This window comes from Pleuronectes platessa, chromosome 13 (genome assembly GCF_947347685.1).
Source record: "Pleuronectes platessa chromosome 13, fPlePla1.1, whole genome shotgun sequence".
Lineage (NCBI taxonomy): Eukaryota > Metazoa > Chordata > Actinopteri > Pleuronectiformes > Pleuronectidae > Pleuronectes > Pleuronectes platessa.
In genome coordinates, this window is record NC_070638.1 from 722294 (window position 1) to 734514 (window position 12221).

Consider the following 12221-nt stretch of genomic DNA (forward strand, 5'->3'; position numbering starts at 1 on the left):
AAGCAGCTGATTCTGTTTTGTCTTTAGTTTTTTTTAGTCTTTATTCCTCGAGACGCAGAAACGTGAAGAAGGAGCTCAGCGGCGGAGACGAGCTGAGCAGAACCACCATCCCACGTGACTGCACCACGAGAGGAGGTTCCTCCGACGCAGGAACCACGACTCGTGCTCCCGGCGCCTCGAGGAACCTTCGCTCCATGTTTTGTTTTTATGTTTTTCATCACAACAGCTTCGTCAGTTTGAGTTTCACAGAGTTCAGCTGAACGTTCTCACCACAGTGAAGGAATCCTCGGACACAGCGCTCACTGTGTCTCCACTTGCAGCGGGTCGGCGTCGTTGTGCGTTTGTAGCTGTTTTTGTCGTTGTTGTGTTGTTGTCGTTCCTGCTCTGCTGGAGCTCGTGAAGCCTGAAGTCACAACGAGTGATTTTGCAAAGTAAGAGTGTTTTGTTATGTGAGAAAATGAGCTACAAAATATCTGATTCTTTTCTGCACAAGACGCCCTCTAGTGGAAAAACGACAGCTGCTGTCATCGTGTGAGACGCTGTGTTTTTATCCAGATGCATCATGGGAGAGAGATGTTAATGAGACTCGATGACGAAGCGTCTTTCAGGGTTTCTGCGTCTCACCGCGGTCGAACACGTTTCACGTCCGATGTTTTATTTTCACGTCTGTCGCTGCTTTTCACTCATTAACAACCTCCAGGCTTAAATCCAACACTATGCAACTTTGTACATTTGCGTAGTGAGAATTTTATCTGATACACTGGTGCTAATAATTATTTCAAATGTTATATTTTTGTGTGAATGTTTTTTATTAAGATGTAGAGTGAGACTTTGTTATTTGTGTAAATATATGATGCTTCAATGATTCAGGCTGATTGTTAAGAAATAAAAGTCCAACATGGAAACAGCCACAATCAATGAAACCTCCCGGTGAAATATATCGACTCTATGATAACGACGTCTGTGGTATGTTATTATTATCGTGTATACAAGCGATGCTAACGTGTCATTTGATTGTTATGATTTTGTGTTTTCACGCCTTCATTCAACCCAACTGAATATTATTGTTTTTTTGAACTTTGACCTTTTTACCAATCAGGATGTGTTTTCGTAAAGTGGGCGTGGCCTGCCTCACAAGTCATGTGATAAGCTCGGTCACATGTCGCTACAGTAGTTACCCGTTTTAACGAGTGTTTGTGCCTTAATATAAAGCTAGGTTATAATCACGGTTCCAGAGCAGAACGCCACTTTTGACTTCACAGGAAATGTCCTCATCGTCCTGGCTCCTTCACGCCTTCACCTCGTGTGAAGGTGTGAAGCAGCTTCTCTTTCTGTAAATCAGGTCGTTGACAAACAGCTGCAGTTGATTCTCTGCAGCAGCTGAACAGATGTGAAACGTTCAGTGATCGTTCGTCTCTTCAGTCACATGTTCGCTGAGCGTCAACAGTCATCAGCTGATCTGTCGTTTTCATTTCTCCCTCCATCCACACGGCGTCCGTCTGGTGTGCAGCACAAACACACACGATGTATAAACAGTATTTTAAGTTATAATGTACAAGTTATTTGTGTTGTAACCTGTAGATGGCGATGCGTGTGCTGCACAGACTGCGGGCCGCCTCCGTGTCACGTCTGTTTCCTGTCATGTGACGACCCGTGTGACCCTGTTTGTCCCCATGTGCCTGTAAATCCAAACGTAACATTTCAATAATAAAAGATTACTACAGGAACAGCACGTGCATGTGTACTGTTTGTAGCTTGTGTCGTCCTGCTGCCCCCTGCTGGTCACATCTCCACACGCAGCTTTAAATCATCGTGTGACAGATTCTGTCCAACTGAGGAAAGTAAGATTTCAGAGTCGACCACTAGGGGGCGGATTAGGACCAGAAACAACATGTCTTCCTTACGAGTGAGTAAATTAGTCCCCTAATAGACTCATGATTTTAAATTACCATTATTTATATTCAAAACCTGTAAATATGATAACTTTATATATATATATACTTTATTTATACAGCACCTTAAGAAAAAAAGATGAAAGAAACCAAACAAAGACAAGACGCAAATGAATAAAACGTCATCTATAAGTGATGATGAAAGATAAAAGCAACATATTAAAATTTTCCATAAAGAATTCTACAAGAGCGACAAATAATAAACATCAAAAACTAAATAAAATATTTAGTATTTGCTTCTGGATCAAAACATGTGGAGATACTTTTATGGTCTCTTAGTTACAGTTACCTTGTGTAGTGTGTAAAATATATAATTACATATAAATCAACAGTTATTTTTCCATGTTAGTGTGTTCTATATCGTTTTTAATAAGGAAATATCATATATATGTATATATATATATATACATGAAACATAACGGGCTGAATCTGTTTTTTGATCCGTTAGTGTGTTTTCATCTTTTATATACTGAACAAAACGTCTTTAAAATGCACAATATTTATTAATTTTTTAACGATTTCATTATCTCTCTATTTAAATTTGAATGATTCCTTTAGAGAACAGCAGGTGGCGTCACGGTCCTGTTTGTTTGTAGATGTTTATTAGATGAATTTGTCTTTTAATCTCATTAAATATAAATCAGATTAATTAAAGGCAACGACACAATTAATAAATAATGAGAATCAAAATAATGATAAAAATATTCGAACTTTAGACAAAGATCACATTTTTATGTCAAAGCTATGAGATAAAGAACACTCATGATTATACACATTATATTTAGGATCAACACATACACCTTAACCAACAACATCATGTAGGAGTAAAAATTCTGACTTAAAATAAAAATTTGTTTGGGAGGTGATTTATTGTTTGTGTTAAAAACTGTTCCGAATGTTTGTCATATAGTATGTTTTTTATATTCTTTTGTAGGTTCTTCAGGGGCCTTCAGTGTCCTCAGTGTTCCTCAGTGTCCTTCAGTGTCCTCAGTGTCCTCAAGGGTCCTTAGGGATTTTCAGGGCCTTCAGGGTCCACAGTGGTCATCAGTGTCCTCAAGGGTCCTCAGGGGTCCTCAGTGTATTCAGGGTCCTCCAAGGCCTTCAGTGTCCTCAGTGTCCTCAGGGGTCTTCAGGGGCCTTCAGGATCTTCAAGGTCCTCAGTGGCCTCAGGATCTTCAGGGGTCTTCCGGGTCTTCAAGGTCCTCAGGATCTTCAGGGGCCTTCAGGGTCCTCAGGTTCTTCAGGGTCCTCAGGTTCTTCAGGGTCTTCAGGGGCCTTCAGGATCTTCAAGGTCCTCAGTGGCCTTCAGGATCTTCAGGGGTCCTCAGTGTATTCAGGGTCCTCCGGGGCCTTCAGTGTCCTCAGTGTCTTCAGGGTCTTCAGGGGGCTTCAGGATCTTCAAGGTTCTCAGTGGCCTCAGGATCTTCAGGGGTCTTCCGGGTCTTCAAGGTCCTCAGGATCTTCAGGGGTCCTCAGTGTATTCAGGGTCCTCCGGGGCCTTCAGTGTCCTCAGTGTCCTCAGGGGTCTTCAGGGTCTTCAAGGGGCTTCAGGATCTTCAAGGTCCTCAGGATCTTCAGGGGTCTTCCGGGTCTTCAAGGTCCTCAGGATCTTCAGGATCTTCAGAGGCCTTCAGGGTCCTCGGGTTCTTCAGGGCCTTCAGGGTCATCAGGGGCCCTCAGGTCAGAGACGTTATTTGATTGATTATTAAATCAGTTTTTATTTGAATGCGCGCCCTCGTGCCTCTCCTCACGCGGGATCGCGGCCGGTGTCAGGGCACGTGCCCGGGGCTGTGTGGAGTGGACTCGCGGGGACGAGCAGCCGGAGACGCGCTCACGGGGCCGCGCTCTCTTCCAGCGGCTCTCTCGGACTCTCCAGCGGCTCCAGGGCGAACTGTTCCCGGCAGGAAGGACAGCGGCTCCCCGCCTCTCCAGGACCCGCTTGTTGGAAGTGTTGCCCCGCTAAGACCACCGGGAGAGCGGAACCATGAGGCGGAGCGAGCCGGGCTGCCGGACCTCGGCTAACGGCTAGCTCACAGCCACCGGGCGTTCAAAGTGTCCATGGCCGGTTAAAGAGCGACTTTCTCCGCTTTGGAAACTCTTCTTCTCCCGGTTCTTCTCTCGGTTCTTCTTTCGGATCTTGTCCCGGTTCTTCTCTTCACTTTCGGGAGATTCTGTTCCACAACAACTCGCTGTTTTCCGAGTGGACATGGAGACGGACTCGGTGCTGGGCGACGTGGAGCCTGTGCTCGGCGGACTGAGCCTCCTGGACCCGCTGGTGGACCGGATCCTGGCGGACATGGTGTCCCAGCAGCAGGGCTGGCTCCGGGTCTACGGTAAGAGAAGCGCACGGGGGCCGGGGCTGAGGCCGCCGACCCCGGCAGGGTTCAGTGGAGGGGTTCGGTGAATGCGGAGGGAGTTGTCCGGAGCCAGGTACCAGCCCCGGGCCAGGGCCGAGGTCATGGCGGCCACCGGCCTGAACCCGGAGCTGCTGCCGGGGCTCAGGGTCTATTCCTCGGACAGGTTCTCTACTCACACCGGCAGGAGGTTCCTCCAGGTCCCGTCAGAGGTCAGAGGTCACGGGTCTGAACGTCGCTCCACTGAGTAAAACACATTGGTGTGATTGTTAAGTTAAGTTTCATTCATTTAAGTTAAGTTTCAGTAAAGGCACTTTAATGTGAATTAGCATTCATGTGAATCTAATAACTTGAAACCAGGTTTTAAATTTGAATTAAAGATGATTGTGGTCACTTTGAAATCTGAATGTTTGTGTATTTAAAGTTTTTAAATTTGATTCCCACAGTAAAATCCACTGAGATAAAACTCTTAATCTCAACATGCAAAGTCAGGAATGATTGAACTATTATCTAAACTTGAATCCTGTAAACGATGGACATTAAAACCACTTAATAAAGTTTTATCCATTAGATTAACCCACATGTGGAACTAACCCCAGATTTTCTCTTAAATCATAGAAATAGGTAATTTAAGGGAGAATTAAGGGGAAACTGTTAATGTAATGACGTATTAGGTGCGATTCAATATCTAGGATTGAGCCTAGAATGTATAGAACAGTTTTATTTATTAAGATAAAGTCTCATTTCAGCTGATTTCTACACACACATCAGTCAGCGGTAAAATAACAGCTTCATTAAAAAAGTTTATAAAGTAAATCTAACTGAGTTCATTAATGTAGGTTTGTTCAGTTGACTTCCTGTTGACTCACAGAGCTGTGCAGACCATATGCTCAAAGGGTTGAAGTCAACGAGAAGCTGATTTAAACGTTGTTTCTTCCCACGCACCCTAAACGCAGCACTAGTGTCCATGGAAACAGGACTGTGTACTCTGAGGGGCAGAGTGTGATGTCATCAGCCAGCTTGTGCCGATGACCTCACCCTCACGCCTCATAACACCTTCAACAGTGACCTCAGTCGCCCGCTGCCTTCAGGTCCGCCTCACTGTCCGGCCCTCGTTAGCATGTTAGCTCGTTAGCTCATAGACTCAGGGAGGTCAGGGGCTGACGATGAGGTCATCGACTGACGATGATGTCATCGGCGGAAGATGAGGTCATCGTCTGACGGTGAGGTCAGCAACTGACGGTGAGGTCAGGGGCTGACGATGAGGTCATTAGATTTAGGAGGTCAAAGGTCACAGTGAGCTCATATTGTTATTGGTGGTACCTGCTCTGGTTGGCGGAGGAGTCAGACCACAGGCCGGTGATTCTAGTTCCAGTTTGTTTCTGTGATGAATTCAATCATTTTGGCGATAACAGACTTTTGAAACCTGTCGGATTTTGAACTAAGAAGTAATTTAGCTTCAAACTGGATCTGATGAGCAGCAGCAGCCATGTTTGAAACACACGTGTTGTGAAAGTCCTGTGACGTTTTGTATCAGACTCGGTTGTTGTGTGTTCTTGACTTTGCATGTTGTTTTCTTCAGTTTCTGTTTTTATTGTCCACTCGGATCTGTGGAGTCTGTGAGTCACTAAGTGTGTGTCTGTGTGTTTGTAGTATGTGTAACATCCGTGTGTTCTATGTTTTCTCTATAAATAGTCAATTTAAATTTCACAAACACGTCTGTTTCGATCACTCTTCATGTTTGAGGTGCAGCGTCACGCTGAGACAACACAGACACTCCAGCTGATTTCACACATGACTCTGGAAAATATGTTGTGTAGTTGGTGTTTGTGAAGCAGCAGCAGGTTGTCGGGTCCGACTCGTTCAAACAGAAACATGTGGGAACATCCAGGCGAGGGGCGGAGCCTGTAGAGCAGCAGGGGCGGAGCCTGTAGAGCAGCAGGAGGCGGGACATGACGTATAAACTCTGCTGTGGACAGATCAGTGTTGTTGTTTACATCTCATCCACACCGGCGTCGGCCCTCATCACCAGAAGATCTGGAACCTCCTCGTGTTTCCAAGTGGACGTCTTCGTCTTCTACGTGTCCGGCTCCTCTTCTTCATCCTGAGATGTTTGTGTTCTTCCAGTTTCACGTCACGTGTTAGAAACCTCATCAACACGTCCACTCGCTCACTGGGAAGCTTCCACACATTGTCCTGCTGGTTCCTCACATGGACTCACTCTGACATGTTACACACATGTTACCAGGAGGCTGCAGGAGAAGATCCAGAACATGTTCAGAGACACTGACTCAGACATTAGTTCTCACAAAGAGAACATGTAAGGAACATGTAAGGAACATGTAAGGAACATGTCAGGAACATGTCAGGAACATGTCAGGAACACTTCTGGACTTCAGCTCAGGTCTGAAACAGCTGGAGTGCTTCTGAATGTGGTCCAGGTGCCTGGGAGCTGGTTCAGGTCTAGATGTCCTGTGGACAATGGAGGCCGATCAGAGAGGAAATGGAAAGTTCCCGATCAACGTGTCTGTTATCTGGATTGGGGGTGGGGGGGTGTGGTGGGGGGGGTGAGACAGGATTTCCTCTTAGAAACAAAACGAGTCAAAAATAAACTGGTGTTTATTTCTGGACTCATCATGGAAACGTACAGGAGAAAAGATCAGATCAGACCAAGAGGTCAAATTATTCCACAACAGTTTAAATCTGTTCAGGCATGAACTGAAGTTCTGACATGTTCCTGACGTGTTCCTGACGTGTTCCTGACGTGTTCTGCAGGTTCTCTTTGTGAGAACACAAATGTGTGAGTCAGTGTCCCCTGTCCAACAGCCTCATGAGGGATTTACCCAGGATTCCAGAGGGCCGTGTCCCTCTGCTGGGATCCAGCCGCTGATTTAGTGGTCTCTTTAAAGCTGCTGGTTATTTTTAGCCCGAGGTGGCGGCTGCTGGTTTCCGGCAGGATGACGATGAGAAGTGGACAAAGACTAATGAAGCGTCCCGGCCTCCAGCTGCTCCTCAGTTCTGTGGCTCTGTTCTCATGCATGGACACTAAGCGTCGTCCAATGAGCTTCCACCTGATGAAGAGACGACAGAAGACTTTATTAATCCCAAAAGAAATGATCGTGCCAGCCTGCTGCAATATTACAGTTCAGAAGCATATGTAGAATAAATACAGTAAAAATAATAACAGTCAAAAATTAAGTCAAAAATTAAAAAAATTAAAAGTTTGAGTGTATTGCAAATGTGCAGTACAAGGCCGAAGTGTTGTGGTGCTCTATGGTGCTCTGTGGAGCTGTGTGGAGCTGTGTGGTGCTCTATGGTGCTCTATGGTGCTGTTTGACGCTCTGTTGTGGTCTGTGAGTTCTGATGAGCTTGTTGAGGTGTTGCTGTCCACTGCCTTCACCCAGTTGCCCCAGCACACCCCAGCATAGAAGATGAGGCCGGCCACCACCGAGTGAAAAACACCTGCAGAGACACTGAAAGACTGTGTTTCTTGACCAGTCCAGTTTGTCTCTGTGGACGTCCAGGTACTTGTGTTCCTCAACCACATCCACCAGTGACCCCTTGATGGTGACTGCGTTGGGACCAGTCCTGCTTCCTAAAGTCCAACGAGTACCGTTGAGTTGCAGGCGGCCGTCAGGACCTGGGCCCGGGCGTAGACCTGACTTCCTGTCCCTGTTGTCCTCGCTCCTCAAGTTGTTTCCTTTCGCCGCTGCAGGAATGTTGGAATCATCTGCTGTCCCGATGAAAGAAGGAAATGAACGAGACTCCAGATGCAGTGTTTTACTGGAGGTGTCTCACAGGAGAAGGTTTACCTGCACCAGACCTCAGAGCTGCTGGGCTCAGGTGGGAACGTGCTCAGAGTCGGATGATATCGATTCTGTAGAAACTGAACTGAGCAGGAAGTAAGAAAAAACAAAGAGGACTTCCTCGACTGTTCCAGGAAGTCGAGTTTTAAAACTGTGTGTTCTAAAATGAAGCCCCTGTGGACCGTTGGTGGAGGTCCAGAACTCCTCAGCTCAGCCTGTCTGGGTCTTAACTCTGACCTACATGCAGCGTCATGTTGGACACCAGCAGCTTCATTATCCAAGAACTGCTGATAACGTCTGTGGGTCAGTCGGGGGGGCTTTAAAGAGGCCGACAGGAAGGAGAAGGTTATCTTGTGGTCCTGGAGTCGTCTCCTTCTGTCACTCTGATCATATTTCCACAGTAAATTAACATGTTAATAAACACTTACATATAAACCTGTGAATGAATCTTTACTCTTCTTCTTCTGTTTGGTTATTGTTGGATGGCAGCTTACGTCCCTCTAGGTCGTCACATGAAAACTAAATCCAGATCATTGACAGGTGGAAATCATATCGAGTGAAATTACAGAAACATCGAGCCTTGTAATAAACTATCTCACTATATACCATAATAAAAGCTATTAAAAAAACCTTTGGATTAGAACAGTTAGAGGAATAAACACCTCCTACTACTTCCTCCTTCATTCTCATTCTCTTCCTTCTTTCGTCTCCTCTCATTGCTCCTTCTTCCTCTACCTACTTCCTCCTCCTCTTCCTCCTCCTCCTCCTCCTCTTGTCTGAACACTAAGGCCTCGACCCACATAGGCTCTGAGTTCTGAAAACCAATGTGTCCGATCTGAGTCAAATCTTCTTGAAACACACAACGAGTCACGTGTGTCCTCGGTGAGTCTCGGTCAGACTTTGCTCTGATTGGTCGAGGCTCAGGAGTCGGAGGCGGCTGCAGCTCGGCCTCATGGTTCTGGATCGAATGAGAATGAGTTTGTTTGGATCCTTTCTGAGCGTCAGCTTCAGGAGCTTGTCTCACTGACGCATGAGGAAGCAGTGACTTTCAGTTTCTGCTCTGTTCATTGGGGAAACCACAGTCTGCTGCTTTGCCTCTTCTGCCGCACCTGATTGGCCGAGCTCATAAGAAACGTGGTCTTCATCTGACACTCGACTTCCTCCCAGGAAGAGCTTCACCAGCCTGTTCGCAGACAGGAGCTGGAGATCGAGGACGAACCAGCACCACGTCTCCTCAGGGAGGACTCTGTGTCGTGTGGGAGGTGCAGGGAGGACTCTGTGGTGCAGCGCAGCCGTCGGAAACCAGCTGTTCAGCCTCCATCTGCTCGCTCCTGCTGCCGGGGGGGCCTGCGTGTGCTGGACCATGAGTGGAGCAGCGAGCAGAGGCCCCGCCGAGGGTCCGGTCCAGGGTCCGGTCCAGGGTCCGGTCCAGGGTCCGGTCCAGGGTCCCTGCCGGGCCTCGTACCGCTGGCACCTTTACAGGAAGCCTTGGTGGAGATCTGACCCCCAGCCTGAGCAGCTACTGGGCAGATACAAGTGGAGGACATCTCCTCACCTGGCGCCGGGGACAGCCAACACGTCCCCTCCCGAGGTCAAAGGGCAGAGGGTCCGGCCTCTTCACCTACGACTGGTCAGCCTCCCGGGGTTTGGCTCCGTCACAGAACGACTCCACGACGGCCCGATGAGGCCCGGCTCTCTGCGCAGGATGCTCCCCTTCCTCAGGTCCAGGTCTGAGCCCGGGACGGGAGAGTCCCCGGAGACGACCGGGCTGAGGAAGACGGGATCAGCTGCAGATCCACGAGCTCCCGTCGTCCACAGATTCATTCGCTCGTTCTCTACGAGTCTCGCCATCAGGGACGAGCCTGAGGCTGACGGAGGGGAGACTGGTAGGAGAGATTAACGTTCACCTGGCGTTGTGTTGTGTTGTGTTGTGTTGTGTTGTGTTCAGGCTGTGACAGAAAGTGGTGTTACGGCTCCTGACGTCAGGTGGTGCTTCTCTGACCTTCATCAGAGAACCACTGTCGCTTCATACGTGATAAAAACGTTTGAGAATAACTCTGTTAGTTTCTGAAGCGAAGGCTTTGATTCGACTCTAAACTGAACGTGGACGAGCTCCTGTTGTTGTGTTGTTGTGTTGTGTTGTTGTGTTGTCAACACCTTTTAGAATGATTCTTTGTAAACAGACAAATACTTCTAACAAGTCAATCGAGTTTCGGCTCCTTGTATCGGTCGTTTGTGAAGATAAGTTAATATCTTTGGTTTTGAGCTGGTTTCCTGTATTAATAATTCATATCTATTGATTCTTGATTGAGGACTTGTTTCATGTTCAGATTTTCTAATCTGGACATTCATTCTACTTTCCTGGAGTGAAAACCTCCTCAGCCTGTTTACTCAGAGTCTGTAAAGCTCCATCATGCAGCCTGAAGGTTAATTTATGCTAATGGTATTTTGCAGTAGAAAACTGTCTGCCGTGCAGATGTAATATTTTGAGCCAGACGATAATGAACGTGTGTTTTCATGCAGAACTGACGCCTGCTGAGAAATCACTGCTTCACTTTTACAGACGTCCGCTTTAAATTCAGTTTTTTCTAACATCTTGAATCAGTGACCTTTCTGTGTCAGGCTGCATGAATTATTAAAACTGGTTTATAAAAAACACATCTAAGCACTCAGCAGCCCAACAGGCCCTTCAACCTAAAACAGCCTGATAACAGTCCTACATTATATCTGATTATTTTCATCATAACCCATGAATTAATTAATTTAGTGTTAATATCTCCATGATTAAACCAAAACATTCAGCGCACCTTCATCAGGGAGATGTTTTCAATAAACCATGTTGGAATGATAAATAATAATCTTTGTTTCAGGCTTGGCACAGATCACTTTCTGTTTAAGATCTATAGCAGAAAGACTTTAACATCATTTACTCTCATCATGGTGAAGTTCAACATGACAGCACATCTCATGTTTTCCTAAAGTCATGTGGCCCTAGTGCTGCTGCTGGTATGAAAACCATTATGGTGTCACCAGTTCAACCAAAGGGCCTCATCCATTGACTACATGCTGTTTACAAACCGTCTTTTACTTTACTCGTCTTTAGCAAATAGTCGCCTCCAGTTTTCAAACTACAGCTCCCATAATGCTTCAGTGTTTGGATCCTCTGATGTTCAGACACTGGGTCACTGGGACGCTGAAGGAGACTTTCTGAGTTTTTATGATGTGACTCACACTGAATCTGAAACAAAGTTCTTCACATGACTCAGAACCCCCCCCCCCCCAACCCCCCCCCCCCCCCCCCTGCCCCGCTGAGCGCTCCAATCAGCAGCTGACTGACACGACTCACTTCCTGTTTCTCCACAGCGCTCGACGTCAGTCAGCAGGGACTGACTGAAACACAGGGCTAGTATCAGAGTTCCCAGTAGCCCCAGAGCATGCTGGGTAAAAACCACAGAGCACTGAGTTCCACACACGCACACACACATACACACACACACACACACACACACACACACACACACACACACACACACAGGGCTGATTCACTGCTCTCCCACAGATTTCATGGGAAAATGAATGGCTGCTGCTAATTGGAGACTAATTGTGTGTCTGTGTGTGTGTGTGTGTCTGTGTTGTTGGCAGGATACGTGTTTTGGCTCAGGGTGTGCTGTTCATCAGAGGTGTGTGTGTGTGTGTGTTATTCTGTCTTTGTGAGGGCATAGCGGCCGGTCCACCTTCACAGAGCTGTTCACAGTTACGACCTGGATTGAAGTTTTAAGTTAACATTAAGTTTAGAGTAAGTTGATGCACATACACAAAGAGAGAGTGTGTGTGTGTGTGTGTGTGTGTGTGTGTGTGTGTGTGTGTGTGTGTGTGTGTTGTGTGTGTGTGTGTGTGTGTGTGTGTGTGTGTGTGTGTGTGTGTGTGTGTGTGTGTGTGTGTGTGTGTGTGTGTGTGTTCCTTTTGTATGTAAACGTCCCCTTCACAATAAAAGCCCACACAGGAACAGAAGGCGTCTGAGCTCATTAACCCTTCAGAGCTGCGGTGGTGGGAAAGTGAAGCGCCCACTGAAACCATTAACACAGTCACATCTGAAAACACGCTGTTGG

The 12221-nt window shown here is 46.8% G+C and overlaps 2 protein-coding genes across 2 annotated transcripts in view; both read left to right on the forward strand.

The window, feature by feature from the left end:
* Positions 1 to 1729, forward strand: part of lamc1 (laminin, gamma 1) — a 34095-nt gene extending 32366 nt beyond the window's left edge. The window contains exon 28 of the mRNA XM_053438329.1: positions 1 to 1729. This exon is cut by the window's left edge and continues 411 nt beyond it. The gene's annotated coding sequence lies outside the window, so the exon portion shown is untranslated.
* A 2074-nt stretch (positions 1730 to 3803) lies between these two features.
* rasal2 (RAS protein activator like 2) overlaps positions 3804 to 12221 on the forward strand; it is a 45863-nt gene continuing 37445 nt past the window's right edge. Inside the window, 1 exon segment of the mRNA XM_053438547.1 lies at positions 3804 to 4285. Within this exon segment, the coding sequence (XP_053294522.1) occupies positions 4159 to 4285 (127 nt within the window). The 5' untranslated portion in view covers positions 3804 to 4158.